Source organism: Pomacea canaliculata, linkage group LG7, assembly GCF_003073045.1.
Source record: "Pomacea canaliculata isolate SZHN2017 linkage group LG7, ASM307304v1, whole genome shotgun sequence".
Classification (NCBI taxonomy): domain Eukaryota; kingdom Metazoa; phylum Mollusca; class Gastropoda; order Architaenioglossa; family Ampullariidae; genus Pomacea; species Pomacea canaliculata.
The window spans coordinates 30,470,060-30,496,475 of record NC_037596.1 but is presented as its reverse complement, the minus strand read 5'-3'; the positions used below and the strand labels follow the sequence as shown (position 1 = coordinate 30,496,475).

The window sequence follows — 26,416 nt, the reverse complement described above, 5'->3', positions numbered from 1 at the left end:
CATCAAACACAAAGTCTGCAGTGGCAGATGCCGACTGTTGAACTGCTGTCCGTCAAAACGAAGTCGCAGGCCACAGTTATCTGAGTTTAGCGGTGTAACAGACCCGGTATTCCTTTCGAATCATAAAATATCAGTCCCATAAACACTGCATGGCACAACTTCAATGCTTTCTTCTTTGTATTGTTATTATATTCTGGGATATAATATCCTAAAAGATCGACACGTTGATTCGCTAACTTGAAGCAGGAAATGAATAGCCCGTGGATAAGTTCAAACCTAGATATTCGTTCGAGCAGTTACCTAACAAAAGTAGGCGTTTCTAGTGAATTGGAAGAACTCATGCACGAGCCATAAACACTTCTAGACAGTAACTAAACACTCGTAAACATTCCCTGCTTCTCGGAAGACAGCAGGACATGAATCGTACACTTAAGTTCACGAGAGCTCAGAGAGAGAGAGGCCCGGCAAGGACTTCAAATGGTCCAATCAGAAGCGACTGTTTCCAAATGTACTCACAGCCTTAGTGAGTGTTGAGTGTTTCAGAGGAAACTGGGCTTTTTCATATCCGTTATCTCTTTATGTCTGGCTGGCTATCTTCCCATGTCCCGCTCCATCTCTTTTTAACGTATGTGTGTTTGGAAGTATATATATAAACACACACATTCTTGCCTTACCATTAATTGCTTTACAAATATGTAAATGACAACCGGTATACTTTTCCAGTCATTTCAATTTTTAGCCCGCCAGTACATGTTCAGTAAATATGTGAACTCTTTATGGCATCATTGTCACACGCAACTGAACTTGTTCGCCTCTACACTCTATCACTCATCCAGTGGTGACATTCGCGCATTCTTTCGACAAAGACACACTAACTCTGCCTTTACACAGGCCCTGTCTAAATTTAATAACTCGAATATTCAACTCACTATACGTACACAAGACTATGAACCCGGAATATTCACTTAATGTGCCAACTGTTCATCCAAAAAAAAAACAAAAAAAATTCCATTCATTGTTGGAAAAATGTCACAGAGTCTTTCACAAACACAAAGAGTAACTTTCAATCTCTCCAAAGTTCTTTTTAAGTAGACCCAATTCTTTCCTTCTGTCAACAAAATAGCTCAACTTACTGTCATGAGAAGATGGGAGAGGTTCACTGGCGAATACACTATTTTTCCTTGGGTAAAGTCCGCACTTAATTCTCCTCGTGTAGCTTTCTCTTTCTAGTCCTGTCTTCTGCCACTTGATGTAGGATACTCTCTCTCTCGATCCTCAGCGTTAGGAATGTTCCTCCTGCGAACAACTACCCTCACACAACACTGGACATATCTCCATGAAAAAAAAAACACACTTGCTGGTAGACGATACCAGGCTACCAGGCCCTCCGGTCGTTAGAGATCCGTTTCAGCGGGTCCTCCTTACTCGTCCCTCCACATTCCTTTCCTTGGCAATGAACTCCAAGCAACGATTCCCTTATCGCTACTCACACATGTAGCGGTCTCACCCGTCTTGGCGGCTGCTTTCGGAATCTCTCTTTATCGATAATTCCTCTTTCCGGCACTTCCTCCCCGCCGGTAGTTCCTGAAACGCTTATATTCTTTTGAATATTCGTATGGGGCTAATTAATATCTCAAAAACCACATATTATTACATCACATGGAGTTAGACAAAGATATTAAAACATCACTTTACATACCTTGTCTAGGCAAGGAATTATACTGATTCTGCACTCTCTTTATCTCAAATTACATTCGCCTGTCTTAGTTGACAACTCTTGCGGGAATGCTCGACTCAATACTTTTCTCAAACCCTACCGATTTGGTGAACATTTCACTCACACATGTATGCGTTTTCTCACATTCTTCCATTCCACTCATTCTGGCTCAAACTCGGGTAAGGGCGATAATCCCTGCCTGTCAACAAACAAGAGTAGCCCCCCCACCTGTTCCTAACCCTTCTAGTACATTCATCATGTCACTTGCCTGTGACAATCATATATTAAATGAATGATTATAATGTTTGAAGGACAAACAAGAAAGGTCTATTATGGGACAGTCACGCACGCGTACCGTTGGTTGCTTGCAGCAGAAATGGGCGATTTTATAGAATTATTCAATTATGTGAGACGAGATTTTTCTGGAAGTGAGGGGTCTACTATGTGATTTGGGTGAATGTGTAACTCTATGTAATGGTGAGAAGTGTTAATTGCAGGGGGTTCGTGGACATGTATGTTCGATCACGCCCCCGCGACACTCCTTTCCTTTTAAAAAAACGAGCTGACCAGCGATTAACACATTTAAAAATGAAGAAAAAAGTAAATCATGGTGATGATGATAATGAATGTTCTACGGGTTCTTTCTGACGACGATTTGAACCACCAGGTTGGTGTAGCACGTGACTTTTATCTTAAGGACTAATGAGCAGTGGTGTTGAAACTCAAGTGTCAAAAGTCAAACCGATGTGTATGTGGCCACAAACACGTCGTCAAGATAGTTTTGGGGAGGATTGAAGTGATAACTGAGCTGATGATTGCTGTAACAGTATTTCAGCAGGTCGTTGTCAGATCGCCGAGCAGACGATTACATACTACATACTTAGCAGACAGCTGAGCCGGTGGTGTTGGATGCTGGCAAACGAAAGCGGATTGTTAAAGATGATTGCAGATCGCTAAAAAGATCGCTGTATAAAACCTCTGGATAGACATCTCTACAGCTCGGCCAATGCTTAGCTGTATTGTTACCTTGATGATTAGCTAGATGACTACGCCTCCACAGCTTCCTTTGCAAGGTAAGAAATGGAGAGTAACACGAACAGTGACTCCTCGTCATGTTCCTTTCCCTTAGGAATATCTTTATATAGAATATTACCGTTTATTGCCGTTATTAAACGTTAACGGCTAGAGTCAGTGCTCGTACTTGCTGGCTTATTCCTATAACTCGAAATAAGCATAGAAGAATTTAGTATGTCTTCTGACAGTGACACAGTAAATCGTTGCATGGACCTAGATTTGTTAAAATAGAAGGGGAAGTAAAAACTGCAATTCAGTAATAATAAATTTCGTCCCTTTTTCTGAGTAAACACAGGTTTCTTACTTTTGATTACTAAACCCTTGGAAGGAAATAAATTAACATCGTAAATGGAAGATTGTGTTCAGAAAGAAGAGTTGCTGGTTCTCTGTTGGACTGGCTTTGCACAACTTAACTTGAAGAGTTGCTGTTATTGTCAAGACTTGAATTGTTACTAGTACAAGCATTTCTTTATGTATGGATATAAATGTACGGATTGCCAGGTAAATCACTCACGTGTCATATAAGTTCAACCTACGTTTATTGAAATATAATTTACCTATCTATGCATATTTAATTCTGCTTTTTTTTTTCTTGTTAATTGATAACGAAAACAAACCAGTACGAAGCATAACGATTAAGAAAGTAAATCTTTGTATTTTTTCTCTGAAAAAGTAGTGGTATGCATTAAACACACATGAGTGTAATGAAAGACATTTTAATCACATTTATAAAATAAATTTGGTGCAAAATGTTTTAAACTACATAACTAAACATATGTCATAGTATTGTGACAGTATGTAATATTGAATTACATATTATATAAAGAACATTGTGTATCGGTAAACAGCAATCATTAATCAAAGTTTTGGAAATTACCCACCTTTATATGTTGTAACAATACAATAAATATAGTTAATGCTTTTGTGTCTTTCTCTAAGCTTTAACACTACTTTGATTAGTTGAAGGCTCGCACCCCAACTACCTTACAGAAATCTTGTCTGTCCACACTCCTACCCGAAACTTTCTCTCCTCCTCAGACTCCCACATTCTATCCCCCCTCCTACACAGTCACATATGGACAACGGACGTCCTCCCTGTGTGTAAATTACTTTTAATAAATTATTGTTTAAGCTTAAGATTTTGCGAAAACCTTCTTTATTCTATTGTACAATATATTCATCCTTTTTTGAAAAGTGTTGCAAGTGCAGTGTTCTGAAGAATATTATTTCTTTATTAATAACTTTTTTTAAATTTATTGAATTCGTCGACATTGTTGTAGTCGTGATCTGAGTCGTCTTCATCCTGAGCAAGCTCGGCAGTGTTGACGTACAGATCATCTGTAATAAGGACAAACAATAATGTCAGAACTCATCTACAACAGAGTACCATTAAGAGAGTAATGCAACCTCTATTACTACAAGTAAAGATAACATCAATATTAACCAAGTGCATAAATAACACTTTATAGCAATAGCAGCTAAAAATACCAATATATTACAGATCGGTATAAACATACATCTGTTTCTATGGATTTCAGGAATTATTATTGTATATATATATATATCTGGAAGTCTTCAGAGACTGAATATTCTGTCTACTCGTCTTTCATTCTGTTAATTTTGTCTACTTGCCTGTCATGATGTCTTCTGTTTGAGACATGCTTATTGCATCACTTCTACATGTCTCTCGATGATAATCATTTGTTGCGCCTCTAAATTGTATGTCCTCCAAAGAAACTTCTCTTTCCAGATCCTGCCTTGTATTTGGGTCTCCATGTCTGGTCAGACACTTCTTACCTTGAATCACAAAAGAATACTTCGATTAGAACGCATCGTCACCCTTGGTGTCAAACTTGTATTCATTTCTTTGAATGTAGGAGCAGCGATAAATTGAACCTGAATTGCAGATCGTAAATGCTTCTGTCAGTGAAATGTCATTTCTGTCATACAGAGCTCGTTATTCTTTTTTTCTTCTCGCATGGTTTTATGCCACATATAGCCAGAACGATGTATTATCATGTAGCATCTGTAAATAAGTCTTGGCAATTTTTTTCACAAATGAGAATGAATCAACAATTAGAAAGCATACGATAAATTAAAACCATGCCTTTGCAATGCTTGGCTATGAAGACTGTCAGAATAATGGCCACAATAAGTACACAAGCGCTTCCCAAGGCTGAACCAAGGATGTCATTTAAGTTGACGCCACGGTCCTCTAACAAACAAACATGAAAAAAATGTCTTTATTTGTAGATGAAATCTTAATACAAGTAGCACCTATAATTTCTGATTGTAATTTTTTATATAATTTTAAACGTTATTTCTGCACCTGATCCTAACTTCTGCTAAATAAAAAAAAATAATAATACTATAATTGTTTACTAAAGTTATTTAACGTGATATCTGTGAAAAAACAATTTATCTTGATGACTCTGCCCTTGCAGCTCTTCTGCAACTCAATATCGTGTGATTAATTAACGAAAGTCAGTTTTCTTTAGCAAATAATTGGTCAGTTTTCTTCTGTGAAATATTGTATAAGAAATATCATTTTTTAACAGTAATACATGTACTTGGAACGAACATGCTACTATGTTAGTTAAGAGACAAAGGTTGGAAAGATCTTTCATCCACAGATTGTATTTGACAGTAGTTACTTGACAATATATTGAATGTATATTGATACTGCACCTGCTATCCAGGTTTTAGTCAAACCTTTAGTCAGAAATAAACAGAGTTAGCAGCAATCAAGCCAACAGTTGTCAACCAATACCATCTACAAAATGTTTTATTTATTAAACTTACCATCTCGCCGGACTAGAAGTATAAGAGGCAGCTCCCCAAGCTCATTGCTGAAAATTACTTTATAGAACCCTTCGTCAGCGTTTGTCATGTTGATGGTCGTGATGTTGCAGATGACTGAGGCGGGAAGAAAGCTGTTTGCCTCACACGCGACATAAAACTTATTCCACACTGGTGTCCCTTCGTTGCTGTTGTCATTGTACTGCCCAAGGTAGAGAGTGTTTTTGACTGTCGGTGTTGGGTATGCTGTCAGCTGAACACTGAAAAGGCCTTCGTTTATGGCAATATAAAGGATTGAAGATTGTTCTTCGGTGCTGCTTCTCCTGGGAGCACCTATACGAAAGGACGATAATTTAAAATAATCTCCAGTGTAAACAAAAAAAAACAAAAACAAAGTATAAGCCTTTTCACCCACCTCGCACACTTTATACTCTTATAACGCAAGTAAAATCGAATGAGACATTTAACAACAAATTAAGCTTGAAATCTGATATATTATAAAACAAATAATTTCAATATACACGTCTTACAGGAGGACATCTCTTTTTGTATTCTCCATGGAACAACTTGGTATTTACAATCATATCTAAGTAACTTATAGAGTTTGCAGCATCCATGAATTACAATCCTTTTAGTGTGTTTAAGAAAAGGGCAAAGTATACACCCGTGATCTGTACTACCATAACAATATTTTCTTCATAAAAATTGATCCATAATTGTTTACACGTAATAGTGCCATAAAAGAACTGTTTTAGCAGGTAGCTCATGCTTCAAGAAGTACTTACACATAACATAAATCCTGATGTTCTGAATATCTTTTCCAACTCCGTTGTCCACCTCACACCTGTAGTCACCTGAAGCCTCGCAAGGTGCGGCAGTCAAGTTATATGTTAACACAACTCTTTGGTCAGAAAACTCAACTGCACCTCGAGGCCTGCTGGCGACCTCTCGCTTGTCCACAGTGTCACGGACAATCGTCATGTGAGGTGATGGTCTCCCCTCAGCTTCACACCGCATGTACACTGGGGAGTGTTCAGGCACAGTCACAACCCTTCTCATCCCAGCATTCACTTCAAACTTCAGTATACGAGATGGGTCTAGACTCACAGAAATACAAATAACTCGTATATAAATCAAAGTATATATTGTTTGATACTTTTTTTTTCTGAGGAGAATACTGTATTTGGTACAAAATAATTACGGTCTGCCAGTAGAAGAAATCGTTTAATAATGTGCTGTTATACTACAGATTTATGTGTAGGGTAAACATACTGAGATAATGGGTTTTTTAGCTTTATGTTATATTCAAAGTAATTGTATATTTATATATAAAGAAGGTAGGTAAATTAAGTTTTCTTACACAGGGATAAGAATGTTTTTTAACTAAAATTTTTAATTCATATAAGCAGTTTAAATATCTTCAAATTTAAAGTCGAATCATTGTTATACTTATAATATTTTTAAAAATAACAATTACATTTAACAATAACACTAAAGCTGTGTGTTGAGCTTAGTGTCTGACGGCCATCACTGGACACTGGTTTAGAGGACACAGTACAGATGTATCGACCATTGTGCCAGCTTCTCTCTACAGAAGGTATGTACAGCTGTCCAGTTGCACTCGCAACTTGTCCAGACCATCTTGTGGAAGCAGGAGGAGGGTTGCTGTCAGCCTCACAGTAAAGAATGATTTGCTGGTATTGACTGACAACACAGCGACTTGGACTGGACTCCAGAGGCTCACACATGTTTCCTTCCCATTTTATTCTAACCACAGGCCGATCTGAAATCGCAGATATGTGAAAGCAATCAAAAGGGAGGACATATTCATTACAATCTTATTGTATTCCAATGTACTGCATTTATTATATTTCATGCATTGTCGTGACCGCCAGAAAACAATTCTGTGCGCAAAAAGAGAATGTACAGTTGATATTCTCTCCGTATTCGTATTCCATATGCTCTAATCCTGCTTCATTGTAAATTTTTCATTAATAGGTCATTATTACCATTGTATATCTGTCAGTTCTAGTGCCTGTTCTTTGTTCTATCTCTGTTTAAATCTACAATGACAATTATTTATCGAAAGTTCTTACTTTAAAAGTAAATATAAACGAATTAGTTTGCGTCTTTGCAATCTTACAATAAACATCCGTTGCAAATGTGTCACTCGTAGCAATTTGAGTTCTAGGAGGCTGTCCATAGCTGGCCATACACCTCACTCTGCCTCCATTGTGTGATCTGGTCAGGTTGTCAAAGATGAGGAATTCACCAGAAGGACGGCCACCTGCAGTCTCTGGCCAAGAGAAGTTCAGATGTGACAGACCTCGCTGTGAGGAGACGCATTTCAGTGTAACATTGGTTCCCTCCATCAGTGGGTAGGCAGGGCTGGTAGAGCTTGTCTCCACAACGATGAACAGAGAGGGGCTTGCTGACATAAAAGACACAAAACCTAGTGTGTTGTGCTCCCCATGTGGTAAGTGTTTATCTTTGCATGAAGACATAGGCTTTACTGGTTAACAATTTGATAGAATAAGTATGCAATATGCATAACAATACTTAGAGACATGATACTGATTAACAAGATAAGAAGCAAAAGGGTTGTATGATATACTGTTGCACAATCATACATATATAGAATCATTGAAAGACATCGTTGCCACAAAAAGAAAATAATATGATTTCTCACTTCAATATTATTTTCTTTCGCGTTGTACGATACACAATAGCAAATGTATTTAAAATAAATTTACAATCACTGCAGATTACGCCAAGCTCAGATGAAGAGCAGGTTTCACTGAAGCCAGTAAATGTCCGGATACAGTTTAGTATATTGGACTCCATGCCCGTGCACACAATACCAGCGACAAGGAATCGTCCTTTCCTCGGTCCAAAGGATGATGGCTCCACAGCAGTTGCTGCTTGTCTAAGATAACAGAGAGGACGAAGGTCACTAAAAGAACTAGATTTCTGTGAATATAAACATTACAGAAATAATGTCATGTTCAAGACAGCTTACTTCTGATTTTGAAATATCTGCATCACATGAAATGTAAAGACAGAGGTCTTTGTCGTACCAAGCTATTGTCAAACGAAGAAGACTGGACATGACACTTTACTAAAGACAGTCTTCTGGAGCTATGTCAATGACGGACGACACCAAGACATGCAAACAGTAGTTGGCAAGGGGGCACTGGTTCGGCCAGTTCCAGTTATGAAAATGATAATGATGCAGATTTTTTAACACTCACAATATTTATATCTCTCCTTCCTTTTCAGGTCTTCAAACACACACATACACTTGCCTCGCTTAGCTGTTTATTTGCTTATTTGCTCATTTACTCACTGCAAGAAACTAACTTACGAGGGATAATTCATCTGTCTGCAGATGACCTTTGCAACACTACTGCTGAAGTTACTGACACAAGGAGTAGTCCATGCAGCCCCAAATAATATTTCCACACGACCCATATCCTGTCTTGTGCGCCGAGTACCCGCTAGACGAAGTTGAGTAGATACTGTAAAAATAAACAAAACATATGTAAAATTAGTTTTCTTGTACTGACTAGAATCACAATAAACGTGGTTAGTTCATGACACTTCTATGTGCCTCTATATATTTTTAAAAATAATTCCTATCTTACTGTTCCATATTATTCGTGTTTGCCATGTTCAGAAATAAGATAGTTTTTAAACCTACAAGTGGTAAATTATGGTAAATGAGCTTTACTATAGGCAATAAAATATAAATGTAAGACAGCTTATCTTAGATTATATAATTCTCTTGTTTACGCTATGAAGCACAAATTGGACTTCGATTTCTCTAACTCATGTCACGATCACTTAGTGTTTGTATTTTTTATTTAAATTTGTTAATATAAAGTTGTGCCTGATCGTATTGTCCAGCAATGTGCACAACTGTCTTGCAAGGATAGAACACTGTAAATTCTGCATAAATTGTTATAAATACAACTAAAACAGTCCTCACAGACAACGCAGGCAACACCGACACTTTTATTTGGGCTGTAGAAGTCGGGAGAGTACCACGTGTGCCTACACACTGTCAGACTGGTTTCATTACCCATACACCTGTAAGTGTAGGGCAAAATCTTGCCTGAACCTTCTCCGTACATCGCAGAACTCACAACTAGTGCTTCAGGACTGAAATATATTCCACCAGAATGCGCAAATTTATGCCATGGGGATAGATATAAAGCACACATGGACACGACTTAACAGGAAAAACATCAATAAAAACTGCAAAAGTGGGAAGATTGAGGATGCAAATGATAAGGAAATAAAATGTGCATATTATGAACTACTCCATTTTCGTACTTAAATAATTATCATTCAAAAGCTTGAATGCTTTCAGAAAGTTTCTTAACAATAATAAAATCAAAGAAAATAACAAGAAACAAACAAACACGTAAACGAATCAAACAGAAAGCAGGTTACCGACCACGATCGTTCTTCACATGATAGTTGTTTTACTAACTTGGGTTACGCAATGTTTTAATAAACCAATTGATCAAATGTTTCATGAGTCTTTTGCAAGATAAAGAGAGCATGAAATATCTCTAAGAAATCCAAATTACTGACAATTTACTGACTGAAGGTAATGCACAGGTGTTTGATCAATTTATTACAAACCTGTCGAATCCCAGCATCCTACAGGCCACCTGAGCGTTCTGTTTTCCAAACATATAATCCCACACTCTACTCCATTGCCCTTGATGGAGCATCTCAAGGCGTCCCGCCCACCAGGTCCCGTTAGCCAACCGCAAGGTCTGCTGGCTCGCTACAAAAAATACACATTTAACTTTGTAAGCAAACATCGTCTTTTGAAAAAACCATTATATATCCTTTTCGGCATTTCTTAATTATAACATTCATCCACATATCAATTTGCATCTATTCACAGTGTAAAATTATTTTGGTTGATAATTAAGCACAACTAGAGACTTTAGCCTTAGCTTATAAAGAAAATTGTTAAGCTTAGAAAACGATTATAAACATCATTATTATAGATTAAAAGCACTTTCTGGTTCAGTAATTGACTTTTTGCTCATGATAAAGTTATAAGCTGGCCGTTGCCGTTTCACAGGACATCATTTGGATGTATTTGGACTGATCATGTGTCTGAGTAAATAAGTGTATGAGAAAGTGTGAGTGGGTGTGTGCGTGGAAACAGCGATAAGCACTACACACTGCTCTCGCCACTTCCAGGTTTTAGTTTTCATCCGAAAAATACACTTGACTTAGTAAAGGCAGGGATTGCAAATCACAACAGCACATTCAATTGTCTCGCGAACAATATCTGTGATGAGTGACAAGAAATGGTTTAATGTTTTGCCCTTTGTATATGATTAAATGTATATATTTGTTATTTTTTCAGTATGAAAAAATATGCATCGGGAGAGTAGGCAAAGACTCAGGGAGCAAAATTGACAAACAGATTTGACTTTGTGTACTTTCTGACATTCTATTACCCAAGAACTCGTTTTAACATATAATTCAGTGATAACAATTTTCAGCATAACTATAGCTCTTGTGTTGACTTCAACAGACTATTACCATTATGGAGACCATCTTTTTATTTTTGGCTAATAAAATTGCAAACGCATCTAACTTAGTTTTATGCAAACATTTTTTACGATTGAAATTAATGCAGCAATGTCCCCTTGTCTCCATCCTTCCCAAAATCAAATGACGTGTCATATATATATTCCTTCAATATTCCTCGTGATAAAAATTTTTAAAAACTCAATAGGCTTAGAGAACAGCAATGTCTGTAAACGATTTAGCTGGTTTCAGCTGCCTGATACTTATTACACTTTCTTGTAACGATACTATCCATATTTTAAAACCCAGATTAGTAAAAGAAATCTCCATATAATACAAAATTTAATTGATAAATTGCAGACACACGAAGAGGTACACCATGTAGCAAATTGTATTTTTTACTTACCCGATCGTTGAACCAAGAGATAACATATGAGACAAGATGCGATGAGCCTGTACATGATGATATCTGATGCGATAGACTGACAGGAACGTCAGACTGGCTGGCAGGACAACAAACACAAAGTCTGCAGTGGCTGTGGTCCTGGTGTCCGTCAATGCAAAGGTAAGTCGAAAGAAATTTTTATGCTGCAATGAGCAGAGTTCAAACGGTGTAACAGACCTGACATTCTTCTTTTGGTCATTATAAAACGCCGCCTGACACAGTCCCGGTTTTTTCTTCCAGTTAGTATTCTACTATTCTCAGCTATCTCTACATGTCGATTTGTCGGCTGAAGTTAGCGAATGAATAGCCCGTGGTTAGCCTCAAAATTAAATGTCTGTAGCAGCAATTATTGTTAATCAATTAATTCTTATGCTGCAGAGTGAGTTATTTTTAAATAATTTGGAAAGTCCATAAGCACGCCGGGACAGTAACGAGACACGCGTGAACATTTCTTGCTGCTCGGAAGATAAGAGGATGTGAAATGTTCACTAAAGCTTTTGTCAATGTCGTGACTTATCGTATCGTAATCACTAGAACTTAAGGATGTTTAGTATGTTTACGAACATCCTGTTAATATATAAGGAATATTACAGATTTGCGTACGGACCTAGAGTAACGATTGTTACAATAAGGCGAACACGTACTTTGACTTTGATTGTGTTCTTATTTTAGTCATCATGGCCAGTGAAAAAGCTTTAATATACTCACCATGTAGTGCTGAAGCACTAGCTTTTTCTGTTCACATCACATTTCTCTGCACAAGGTCTCGTCTGTCCACAATTTTCTATCAGGACCCTGTTCCGCTGTTTCACTGTGCGTGTGAGACGGAGATAGTGTTAGGCCGATTGCTTTTGTCGAAGCTCATTAAGTTTGATGCTAGAAAGGAAATGTGCTCTTCATTTAATAGTGATGACGATGATCATCAAGAAGTTTCTTTACATGCCAACAGCCATGACTACAGTGCAAAGTTCAAGGGTATGCTCAGACGGAACTCTCAGCCCTGAGTACCGTGTCAGCACCACAAGGGCGAGAAGCGTCCATTGACGCAGAAAGAAATAGCATCACCATATACAAAGGGACGTAATCACAGTACGCTCTAGCACTTATTAACGTTCCATATTTCTTAGCCATATCCTGGCAACACAGGCTACAGCCAAGAATTTGCCGCAAGCAAGGCGCAAGCACAGGTCACATGAAGGAATAATTCCGCTACGATTGCAAGCAGGTTTTATCGGCAGTTGCCCACCGGCTTGATGTAGAGAGATGACTGAACGGTTGCTCAAATATTGGCAGATGTTGATGCAAACTTCAGTTCTGACTATGGCTCGTGTAGAAACTTAAATTATTTTGACAAATCAGGGCTATTGCCCTTGATTGTGTGAAAGGAAAGATTCCCCAGAGTGACTACCCTACAAAACAACTGAAGAGGCAAAATACTTCGCCAAACCAAAGAGACTCAGGGAAGGGACTGTACTCTTCATATGTATATAGTACATCAATCATGATATCTATATCTTGAAAGAAATGGATAACGTGCTAGTTCCTGCCAAATAGAGGATGTTGAAGAAGATTGAGAGTGGCTGGTGTACAGCAGAACTTCGTAGAAATCCATATCCTCATGGTGTCAACAATGTCGACTCCTTATTTTTTTTTTTTTTTTTTGTCATAAAGAATATATTCATGGCACTGACACTATTACTACAGCAAATACACCAGTTTTTTACACGTTAGAGCATCAATGAAAGACAAATGTAGTTTTGTATCCATAGTCTGCAAATTTCTTTGGAGTAAACTATTGACTCAACTGTTGTCGTAATTCAAAATTTCTAAAATAATTTTCATGCCCTACGATAATTTTCGAGGATTAAAATGTCTCTTTTCATAGATTTAAAAAGTTCTGTGTTGAATGTAAGTGTATGAAGAGAGTGACACATCTGTGGCTCACACACCTGTCAGTCAGATTATCGGGGAATGGTGGTAGTCACGTGTCCACCACACCACTGCAGGCGGGGCGTCAGTAGGCTGGTCGTTCTCTTGTCGATGTTGGCTACTTGATTGGTTGGTGAGTGACCAATGGCGTCCCTCGTTGCGTGTGCTTGTGCAAGTTCGTGAGAAACGAACGTTATGACCGTCGCCACAGCCTGGAGTATACCTTTCATTCGCTACAAACAAACTGCTGTTCAGTCATAAAAATTGCATAAATGTCAATACACACAGGACACCTTTACAAAAGTTTGTGTACAAATGAGTTGACTGTGTAGTGAATGTAACTAAAGTTAAAAACTTCTAATCATCTACTCGCTTCTATCTTTCATCCTACTAAAAAGCCAAAATATGATCCTCGGTTACTATTGCAGGGTGTAAACTGATATCAACAGTCAGCCAAGTAATGCTACCAGTAGTAATTTTAAAAACTTCCTTTAACCAGCAACAGTGTTTTACACCAACTGCACATCATGTTTTTCTAAGAATGATAACAGCGGTTATCGTACGGCTAGTTTTAAAAGCTAAAATACAATTGTACAGTCTATAAAAAGAAAATTCTTTCCATGTGACCCTAAATGAAGTGACTGAATATTGACAGCGACTATAGTCTCTGCTGTGATTACTTACTGTTGTTAGACTTACCTCAGATTTACTCCTGTCATCACAACCCTGGCTTCACTCAGAGTAAGGACGACTGGAAAGCTGCAAATCTTCCTGGTTATAAGGCTTTATGTCGAAATAATCGGTGTTTTTGACGGTTTCAATATCGGTACGTGATGTGCAGTGTGTGTGTGAGTGTGTCTGTGTGCAAAAATACAGAGAAATTTAATAAGAATACCTTTAATGATAAAAGCAAGCTGGTCAGATGCCCTCAGTGGTAGACGTTTATCATCATCATCTGTCCCAGTGACCACGGTACAGGTGTAGATACCTTCGTGTGTCGTCTGCTGTGCTGCTATGATGTGTAACTCCCCAGTAGTGCTGTTTACTTTCCCTGACCACGTGATGGAAGCAGGAGGCGGGTTGCTGTCAGCGTCACACACAAACGTCACATTGTGACCCTTGATGACCTCAGTGTAGGTGGACAGTGGCTGACCCTGATTGTCACTCCGTGTTATCCTGATAACCGGGCGATCTGTAAACAAGCCGATAGCACGTGATTCGTCACACATATCATCTATACAATAATACACGTGTCTTATAGCTTTCCCTTCAGCCAACAATAATCGTTTATGTTGCAAACACACAGAGAGAAAAGAAAGGTTAGACCCACTAATGACAGCTCGTACATAAAGTGTTTTTTTTTTGTAGTCAACTTACGTGTTCAAGTAATATTTCGTCTTAAACATTTGCTTACTAAGACTACATACTATCGATGACAGTAGTCTAATTCATTGCATTGATTGTCACTGGATGACAATACTCACAGTAAACCTGTAATTGCAGTGTGTCACTGGAGACAACTTCACCATCACTGTACATCGCCTCACACCTCACTCGGCTTCCATGATGTTCCCTGGTCACTGTAGTGATGATCAGGCTACTGCCATCAGGGAACCCGCCTGCATTTTCTGGCCACGTGTACTTTATTACATCAGACCGCTCATTGCTCGCACACTTTAAAGTAGCATTTGTTTCCTCCAGTAAAGGATGTCTGCTGCTGTTTGTATGGATGCTGACAGGAGCTGTTAAAATACATGAAATTTATTTTTAACATTAAAAAAATTCAGAGAAGTACTAGATAACTACTTGTCTTTTTGCTTATTACAGTATGTACTGAACAAAACCATATACATGTATAGTATATTACAATTGCTAAAGTGAAACCAAAGTGAAATTTTTAGCCATCAACCTTATGTCCTAATGCCTTTTACAACATGTTCTACAAAATAAACTTAGGTGTACATTTTACAAATGTTTCATATCTACACTTCGATCTTATTTCAGATTTATTAAAATATACGAGCAGATACTTAACATTTTGTTAAATGTGAGATTAATGAAAACTATCCATTGGTGACAATTATTTGGTGACTACCATCCTACATAAGCCAAATACTGTTTGATTTATAACCGTCATTTTGTATTCAACTTCATTGGGTTTTTTTTGGTACTTGAAACATTTCTCAATTAATGAATCTCTTACTTTTTATATATTGTAGAATTGTAACAGTGTAAAAAAAACAAAGGCCTGTTTAGGTAAGCTAAGCTTTGCACTGCTATCATCGACTATTTCTTGAAAAAAATCATCAAAAAAAAAAACCAAAAAAAAAACCAACCAACTAAAGGTATGAGTTTTTTCAAACAGTTATCACTTTTTAAGAACGATAAAAGGTATTATTCTAACTGAACCTTAACAAGTTTGAACAAAGGGACAAAAAGAAGGAAAGTGAGGGTTAGATAGGTTTATCATAAACATTTATGAAAAGGTAAAAATTAAGTAAGTAAATAACGCTTATCACCGAGAATATATTTTTTAACAAGAAATAGATTAATAAAATTAATTTGTAGTGAAAGAATAATAAAGTTAATAAAACAGATAATGTGTAAGAGGCAGTAGTAGTTGTGGTTAATTTTTTTTTCAAAAAAAGTAGCTTCCCTTTAAGTAGCGACATTTTTAGAAAAGTGTTGTAAGAGTTTCACATTTACCCAAATATGTGATAAGAAAGACTCAAAATATTTCCTTTCTTTATTTTCCGTGGAAACGGATAGTTTTCTTTCATTAAGCCTAACATACAAATGGTAAACACATTCATGTACATTTGTATTTATAAAAGAACAGTTCTTACGGTTACTGCAAATGATGTTGTAATCCTCGCAGACTCTGTAAATACTCGTCTCATGATGACACTCAAAAATGCTTGTCTCATTCCCGAGGCAAAATAAAGAAATGGCTCTTCGAGTTATTCTGTTGAATCCATCGAAACTGTCCTCAGGTATTTCTCCATACATCGCCGCACTCCTAAACATTGCAGAATGCCCTTTGATTAAATATTTCTATGATTATTATTAATTTTTTTTTCAAAATGCTGCATGTTTTTTTCTGGTCAGAAGAACTTTCGTGTTAGGTTTGTCTAGCGTGTGAGGTTAGATAAATAAATAACTATATTAGTGCTGCCATCGGACGAGAATATTCTTTTTTAATAGATCAGTATTTTATATAAATAAATAATATTGTCTTACTGGAAAAATAGAAAGTGTCATAGGCTTTTTGTCATTTTTCTCCGCTATATTTTTATATATGAGATCGATTTTTGACGCTGAAGATACTCATGTCAAGCGTTTTCATTAGTAAAGAATAAAGATATATGAAAATAAGAGTGGATACAATAGACTGACGGGGGAAAATTTTAAGACATGTGTTTAACTCTGTGTTTGTGTTAAACGTTTAAAGTCAAAATCACCATTTACTGATTAGGAAACAACGACTAATTCCTTTGAACTGTGTAATTTCAGTAGAATCAGTATTCATAATCTTCGCACAGACTCGACTAATAATAGAAAAAAAAACTTACCATGGTAAGCCGAGGCGTCTACAGACGACACTGGCAGTGATGTTAGACGACACACACAGTGTCATCCAATGACCATCTCCGATGTTTATCTGTAGATGACCTCTGTTAGGTCCCATGTATTGAATATCCCTCAAACGCAGTCGTGTGTGTTCTGTAACATTCATTTCAAGTAATCCATCAAAGATTTATTTTGGTTTTGTACACGTATATGGTAGTAATTAATCTCCTCAAAACAAAGCATAAGACCTGGCGTACAATAACCAGATGTCTCACGATACAAACACTTAGAAACGCTTAATTCATTTATTTTATAAGTTGTTGTTGTTATTATTATTATTATTATTATTATTATTATTATTATTATTATTATTATTATTATTATATTATTATTATTATTATTATTATTATTATTATTATTATTATTATTATTATTATTATTATTATTATTATTCCACAGTGCTTAGTTATTCAAATGTGAGTTCTTTTACTTATCAGGAAAATGCTATATATTTATATGGTATATTGAAATATTTGTCATGGCAGCAATCAGATAAAAAAAAATCAGATAAAAAGAAAATTTTTATTATTATAGTGATATACTTATTTGCTGCTATCTTGTCATTTAATAACACATTTTATGTTAGGTTTACCTATGTGTGGAAAGAAGTTAGTATCACATGTATAGTACAGTATGAATACAGTAGAGATTCCAACTGCAGTTTCTACGAATTCACACCTAAACTCATTTGAAAGCAATATTGTTCAGTTTTAAAATGTTTTTCGTTGTAAAAAAATATACATCAAGCATATCACCTACATCTCTAAACATTCTTGCAGGCTTGATAACTCTTTTCTAAAGAAAATGAAGTTACACTTCTAGAATTTTAGCATAGAAAATAACAGAGCAAATGCTTGGAATCTATTCTTAAAATTTTCTCTTTTTTTTTTTTCTTCCTCTTTTCGAATGCAATACAATAAACAAGAGAATAGAATTAGCATGTTCTTACGTGTGTTGCAGGTGATACTAACGACATAAGAGCAGTGGACGTTCTTGTAAATCCCTCTACAATGTTCTAAGCTGGTCTCCTCACCAGTACACCTCGGGTTTCTAAGGATTATATAGTACGAACCATATTCGTACCTATCTTCTGTCGACACGGCGAAACCTTGCGACCTGTTTGACAGTCAATATGTTTGTGTATTTGCTTGTTAACCTATCCACTGTACCAACACAAAAAAGATATTTCAATATATACTCACAATTTTAAGTCAAAATTAACACTTTATTTTGAAATCAGGTTATAAATATTGCTTTTATTATCTATCCTTGAATGAAGGCTAAGGCAGTCAATACATTTCTCAATTTGTCCAAACTAATATTTATGAAGGTAACTTGTTTTATTATTTTAAAAGACAACCTGCTTTTAAAGCCACTTAATTTTCCCTTTTCTGTTCTAAACAAATCACACACTCACATACAGACATGAGCATGATGACACACACACACACACAAAGAATTTTAATCTTATTAAAAAGGTAATTTTGAAACAATTTGGAGCTCAGTGGTCAGAATAAGACAAAGACCTTATCATTAGTAAAGAAAAGTCTTTGAAAGATTTATATTAACTGCACGTCGTGAATATGATATGCAAAACAAATATAATTACACTGCACATAAACATAAGACTACATCAAGTTACACACGTGTTGAAGCCCAGCATCCTGCAGGTCACCTGCGCCTCTTGTTTCCTAAAGTCAAAGCCACACACTTTGCGCCATGTTCCTCTGTACAACATCTCCAGGCGGCCATTCCACGGGGCAGTTCCATTCACAAGCCGGACTTGAGACTGTGCATCTGATCAATGATACAAGTTAATTAGTAAATACCTACAGCAAACCTTATTACCTACAGTTTTGTGCATCCAAACCTTTCTGTTCTTCTGTCGTTTTATCTTAGATACGATTATCTTAAATCTAGAAAAACTGAAGGAACCTGGGCTCCGGTGCATAGGCGGTCTTAACTTTTCGTCTTAAGATGCCTTGCTTAACTCGCTTTTCGTCTTGGCTAAGTTCGCGGTCTCAAGCCTGTTGCATGAGCGATCTCAGCCCCGTGCTTAGCTGAGAAACGGGTCAGGTCAGCCCGGCGGTCGAGGTCAGTGATATAAATAAATTCGTCCGGGGAGCGGCCGAGGCTTCCCTTGCCAACCGTATATTCCACCAATGAAAACTGCGCTACAGCGATGGTGCTGAGCCGCGAAATTCGTCTGCATACCGTGACTGAAACGAAGTAGGGATGTGCGACAGCGAAATATTAGTCTTAATCGAGGAGGTTACCAGGGAGAAGAAGAGGCTTTACCAGAAAAAGAAAAAATGAAATAAGAAAGAAATGAACGAATTTAAGATCTTCCATAATTTCATTTCGATGTCGTCAAAAACATCCATCAGCGGACAGGGTGCCACCAGAAACACCAGTGATGAAAGGAGAAAGTGATAAATATTTTGGTAGATGATTTCAGAGAACTGATGTAAGGCACAAACATCGAAGGTTGGTCTTTTTGTTTACCTGTGTAGAAATTCTTTTTTTTTTTAACGTCTGTGTCATCCGCAGAAAAAGCTCTAGATACCGAGAGAATGCAAATGCAAAGCCTATAGTCAGCACACAACAGCCAGTTTGAAAATAAGTATTTCCATCCGAAATACATTTATTTAAAATAACTAGATACATTTCTGATTTAGTTTTTGTTACAGGTGGTGAATCATTTACGCTGGTTCCTCCAGAAGTTTTTCATGATAGGGGAGAGTAATAAAATAATAATATTGACATATATAGGAGGTGCAATATAGAACACTCCAGTTCAATCTTCTAATTCAACAATGGAAATGCTTTTGCTAGAAGTATATGCAGATTTATTATTTTCATGCACAACAAACAACAATGAATTGAACATTTCAGATGATGATGTTTTCAAATGGGAAATTTTAAAAATGTACTTTATATCACAGATATTCCTGATGGTATTTTTGAACAAAACATGAAATATTAAGGAAAAGCCACCAAGGTTTTTGTACTTTAGAGAGGGCAGCTTCATATAATTTTCCACAGCTGGCTTAAAATTATAAATTGTTTAATTCAAGTGCCAAACACAGACTATGACATAATTTGGGAGATGTACGCAGCAGGTTTGTCTTTACATCCACAGTCAGTTTGGACATTTAACAAGTTTTAACCTATAAGTCTAATGCATGTTACAGTACCAGTGTTCTACAGTTTAGATTCCAGTAGACACTCAGCTTCTGAATGACAGGATTTGCAGTGTCTACATTCTTAAACAGTTGCAAATAAGATGTTATGAAGTTCTGAAATGGCTACACCTGAGTCCAGGGAAAAGTGCTAAATATTAACTCTAAAGAGAGAAACATGTCCTTCACAATCCTACTAGCAGCATGTAGTAAATATCAACATAACTGCTTTTTACTAGTTACTTGGCATCACAAAGAATAACAAGCAACACAATAATCTATTTATCTAGAAACCTTACACAGAAGAGTAATTCAAACAATACCTTTACATAACCTAATGCGATGGTAAGTACTCAGTGCTCCCAAGTAGAAGTGTCATGAATCAATTGTTCTAAGAAACATTTCTTTCGCGCAGCATCAAGACCACACAGAGAGCCACACAGCAATATTCAAAGCCATCAAAGCGGCTTAGGCCTAGACAGCTGCACATTTCTGAAAAAATCTTTTTGACTGTCAGATAAAACACACAAGGTGATGTACCAAGCAGCCAGAATTCCAACTGGGTCACCCGAAGAAAGCAAAATACCTGATGATACAAAAGAATGCACAACAAAGATAAGAGAATGAAAAACTTTGTAGCTCCTGGACAGTGAACTTGAATCTTGTTAAAAAAGAATTGCAATTCATGGAAATCAAAATAAATCTGGCACAGGCTGAGGTAACAAATACTAGATGGAAAATGGATTGGTAATGCCAGCTGCTGAAAGTGTTCACCAACTGATTGGGGTGGATGTTGCTATTCAGCCAAAGTCAAATTGAATAATAATGTGACCATTCAGTTATAAATTATGACAGCACAATGGAACACATGATGATTTTTGGTGCTTTGGCAGGGATGTATCTGGTCACAAATATATTCTGAAGCATATGATATTAAAGGGGAGGAGTTCTTTTCCTTGTCTGCATTTAAAAAAAAGGGAAACTAAGCCAGTCCCTCAGCGGGTAGCCACTGTCTCCCATATTCATCCCATGTCAATGCCGTCAGCCACTACAACTTGCTTTGTGCTTGTAGCATAAAATTGTAATGCCACCATCACCTGCAAAAGACAGGAAATATTATTGACCTCAATGATTTATATATTTTAGTATTCACATCTAAACAAAACTGTCCATTTTTAGTTAAAAAGGACAATGTGAACATTAATCTATTATGATTATCTATCTCTTGAGCCACATGTTTACAACTTGAGACATACTGCAAGAAACTGCCTGTCAAATTGATAAACATGTATTAAATCAAACTATATAAGAGATTCTGGGTGCTCTGCTACTTTATTCTGTGTTGTTTTACTTAAATACAATGCCATCAATTTTTTAATAATGTTTACATACTCTAAAACAACACTTGGACCACAGTGGATGGGCCAGAATTGTGTGTCTGCTCATATGACCCAAGTACAGCAAACTGAATTTTTTTGGATTATTGCTGTCACCAGAGGGAAAGTAGAAAATTTTCATTACTTTTATTGCAAAGTTCAAGTTTTTTCCTTTCCAAAAATGTATAAGTTTTGTGGTCTCATGTTTACCTGAGAGCATCAATAATAACAACAAACATCACCCACTGTCGTCAACACCGTCTTCAGTTCTACGCCATTGTTTTATTGTGTAACTATATTTTGATGTCATTCTAACATTATTAAATATTTTTAACGTAATGCTGTCAATTACACTTATTAATTATATATGTATATAGTGGCGGTGACTGTAGTCTTACCTGCAACAAAGGCGGAATAGATCGGCCTTTAATTCGTTGAAAATGATGGTCGAAATCACTTTCCACTGTTATGTTCGCTCGACGGAATAAAAAACGATGATACAAATCGACGTCATGCATTTCAAATGGATTTGATGGATCGCTGAAGTAGTGAAAAATCTGTATCTGTCAATAGTATACACAGGGCAACTAAGTAAACAACACGATCAAGCGCCACTGTTACTACGAAAGCCGCCGTACGGTCATGCGTAAGCAGCGTGTCGCGGCTAAGCAAGGAGTTAAGACTGGGGGGGACCAGTCTCAAATTTTAAGACTAAGACCGCTTGCTTAGCGAGTTGAGACCGCTCATGCACCGCGCTTAACAGGCGTCTTAGGTTAAGACAGCGTGCTTGGCTTAACTGCGGTCTTAACTCGAGTTAAGACCGCCTATGCACCGGAGCCCTGATCATGAAAACCCTACTTTGGTTATTTTAGAATCACTAAGTGAATGTAGCAGACAGTTTACACAAGAACGAATATGTCTTTATTGCTGTATATGAAACTCTCTATATTAAACTGTCATAATTGATGATTATTGTAAAGGACACCTTACCGACACATGGTATTACAAGAAGAAAAGCTGCAAAAGCAGATGTTACCACGAACATCGTCATGTTTGTTTGTTGTCCCAGGTGCAGAGGTTAAAATGCGATGTTGCATAAAAGTTCTAAGAGAAGAAAGATACAAATAATGGAGAATAACGGTTTCTGTTTCCTAGGAATATCTTTGTTGTCGTGTTTGTCTGTGTCTTTGTATGTTTGACTGGGGTGTCTGTGTGTTGTATACTTCTTTGTGTGTGCGTGTACATTCGTGCCTTTGACTGAATTAAAAATACACAACACACTAAACTGAAACTTAACGTATTACAAAGTCCATAACTAATTTCAAGCAACAAAGTATAGTGTGCTCCAAAGTGATGCAACATATTACTTTTACAGATCAAACATTTTTTAAGCTTACATGTATTTTATAAATTACATTGTCAGGTACTGAAAGTCAACGCACTTCAACTATTATTCTCAGGCAACTAATTCATTTTATTTCTTCACGAAGGAATCTGTTCAGGTTTTTTTTTTGGAGACAATACAAAGTACCACTTTGCTGTTCTAGTGACCCCCGTGTGCTAGCCACCTTTGTAACTCAATCAGTTATTATCACCGGCAGTTTAATTACTGGGAATCAAAACAGTAGAACTGCGCCTTGTAGATGGGTCATAAAATATCAACACACAATCCTCTAAAAGTGCACATAAAACACATTTGTTCCATGATCATTACTCTTCACAACTGTTCTAAACTTTTCTTTCTTTTCTTTGACGTTAAATAACTAGTACATCCTGATTGTCTCCCTTAGCATACTAATGTAACTACCAGTCGCTACCTTTATGTCCTCATTTCTTCTTAATTCTTCTATGATTGTATATTAGTGTCATTGCTGATGTTTATTCATTGTTCCGTTGTGTGCTGTCCATGTTTTTTGTGTCTTTTTATTTTTATTTTTGTTTTTTTCGAATGCTGACAGCATCCTCTTTCACGAGCTTGATTATAAGCAACAACTAATCACGTGTTCCTGATTAATATTCTATTACTGTTGTTATTAATACTGTCACTTTTTGTTAGTAATTAGAATGTTCTTAGTACATAAATACTAAAATACTTACAGTACGCCTTAAAGAAGAATACACCAGACGACTCGCTGTCCTGTATTCCAGTGTACGGCGCTTATATAACCACTTTGCCGGAAGTCACTCCTGACACGACTGAGGACACGGATGAGCAACAATAATCTCTGTAAACACCAAAGAACGAATTTAGGGAAGAGGTCCTTTACTTCTTATGCCGGCATTTAGCACGGCAAGAGTGTCAGTCGATCATTCGTCCCTGGGTTGATACTGGTCTCTTTTTTTCGGGAGGGGAGCTTGGAGAGGGGGTGGGGGTACATGGACAGAAGCTGTAGTGTGACTACTTCAAGTAAGGCAAAAAGGAAATAAATCAGATCAAAAAGCATCTCTTAGGGTGTCTTTCATTTTTGTGTGGTTGATAGAAGGAGTACTAGTGTGTGAGAGAGGGACAAAGTTTTGGGGGACTGAGACATTTTGTTTGGGTGAGCTGGACAGAAGTATACTTCGTGTATACGGCTAGTTATATTACAAGAGACAGGGCAGGGGGAGCTAATTTGTCTTTATTTTAAGAGACAGGATACGTACGTATTTGGACATGTTCTAGAGAAAATGATGTCCCTCATGAGTGTCGTGACATAATACCACACACAAAGATGTCCCTCTGGTTAAGTTAGTACAGCAGAATACACCATTAGTGCAACACAGCCATAATTATACTAGAATCTGCTGAGACTGAGACGGGCTTCCTTTTCTGCGATTTAAGTTTTGCGTGTTTGTTCGTGTGACTTTAAATATTTCATTCTTTGAGTGTTTATATGTTGCTTTGTGGTAACCTTAATGTGAAGACAAGAATCGTCCCAATTAGGGTCTAGGGTGGTGTTTCCTATCCGGAGACCCATTATGTAAGAAAGCTGGACGTACATGCCAGCTCACTGGATTTTGCATATCTTTCTCCAACACATTTTAGTGAAGTTAGGCCAAGTGAACTAAATTTATAAGGCATAAAGTTAGCACTCTTTTGCTGATTTAATCCAGCCCCAGCAAAGAGTTATTTAAGCTTTTGCATTAGCAATACTAATTTATGCTTTAATTTATTTATAAATGATTTATTGCTAAATAGGGTTTGAATTTAGGTAATCCTATTCATGTAATGATAGTGACTACAAAAATGTAATCATTTGATTTACTTCTCAATTCTTTTTTTACCTTGCGTTAGTTATATTATTACAGATACCATATTACAATAGACTACTTATTCTCCTCACACACTCGAGCGTGTTCTCTCACTCTGTAATACAAACCATATCCAGCACTCAGCAGTGTACTTCACCAGTTTAAAGAAAACCAGTGCTGGAAAAATGCTGCTTATTCTATGTAATTAATCTTATGATCCGCCACAGCAATACTTACAACAACAGGAAAGTCAAATTATTTTAAAATAGAAAAAAACTTTATTTCTCTCGCCTGGTGACTTACTTTAGATGAAACACTCCGGTTTCAAATGTCTGGAGCAAATGGTTTATCTATTTAAAGATAGAATCACAACGATCTGCAGCTCTTAAAAAGGTTTTCCCCTATGCTGAATAAAAATAATAAACCTTTGTGTCAACTTCTTTTCCATACAGGGCAGCCTGGAATCGCACAGCTAGTGCCTAGCATCTCAAAATAATAACGACAGTAGGTCTGTGATATACTGTGAAAGTAAAACCGGAAAAGGCGGAACAATAACTTAGTCCAGCGCATGCGCGGCGCAAGCGGTCTGTTCTCGCGCAATAGATGGCAGTCCTTGTTCTTATCATCCACAGTTTCTCAGCAGTGTAACTAGTTCCTTCTTTGCGCTTTCTCTAAAAAGTTTCCTTTTTATAGTGTCATGCTTTGCAATAGCTTAATGTACTTTCGCCTTCAGTATTTAAGAAATTTTGAAAATAGTTGAACATAATCATTCAAGTGAAAGTTTGCACTATTAAAATCCATGGAAAATTCAAAGGGGTGAATATCTACGAGTTCTTCAGTTTTTCTCTGACAACTCATCGCATACAAGATGAAACAACAAAAAGCCGTTTTATGTAAATAGTGCCCTTCGTAATTTTGAGTATAGTTGTCTCTAAGTGTGTTGGATAATCAGCCTTTATACTGCGTGGTCAAACTGCATGAATTTTCATCAGGGTGTCACTTCTGATGGTTTTGATTTCCTGCTGATACCAAGGCCCCACCTTGAGGAAACAAAAATCGAACTACCCATAGACAAACAGCAGTTGTCCTCTAAATGTGATGCGTAGGGGAGTATTCGTTATGTGTGAGTGTCTGTGTGATCACAAGAAAGGTCTTCTCAAAATGTACAGTACGTGTGTGTGTGTGAAACACAGGGAGTGTCCACACTAACGGAACTTCCTTTGAGTGTGTGTCTGTGCCTGTGTGTCTGTCTTTGTGTGTGTCTCTGTGTGTGTTTACCACGAGACATGTATGAATGGCGAAGTAGCTTTATACATTTTCATGCAGCTTTTACCTCGGGACATTTTGCCTCAAAAACAGAGTGAGGTAGAGCAATGTGATGCTCGAAAACTTTTGTCTCAGTTTTGTCAAAGATCCTCCCACCCAAAGAGCTAGAAATCAAGCAACTATTTCCGAAATTCCTTGCAAGATA

General features: G+C 37.0%; 2 protein-coding genes across 2 annotated transcripts in view; both read right to left on the bottom strand.

Moving 5' to 3' along the window:
• Nucleotides 1-26,416, bottom strand: part of LOC112567622 (putative DMBT1-like protein) — a 90,001-nt gene that overhangs the window by 7,628 nt on the left and 55,957 nt on the right. The gene's annotated exons all lie outside the window — the stretch shown is intronic.
• LOC112569317 lies at nt 6,278-8,930 on the bottom strand. The gene is made up of 4 exons (XM_025247086.1): nt 8,344-8,930; nt 7,734-8,021; nt 7,068-7,373; nt 6,278-6,687 (listed from the first exon to the last, which is right to left on the bottom strand). The coding sequence occupies exons 1-4, from the start codon at nt 8,432-8,434 to the stop codon at nt 6,311-6,313; spliced, it is 1,062 nt and encodes a 353-aa protein (XP_025102871.1). The 5' UTR covers nt 8,435-8,930; the 3' UTR covers nt 6,278-6,310.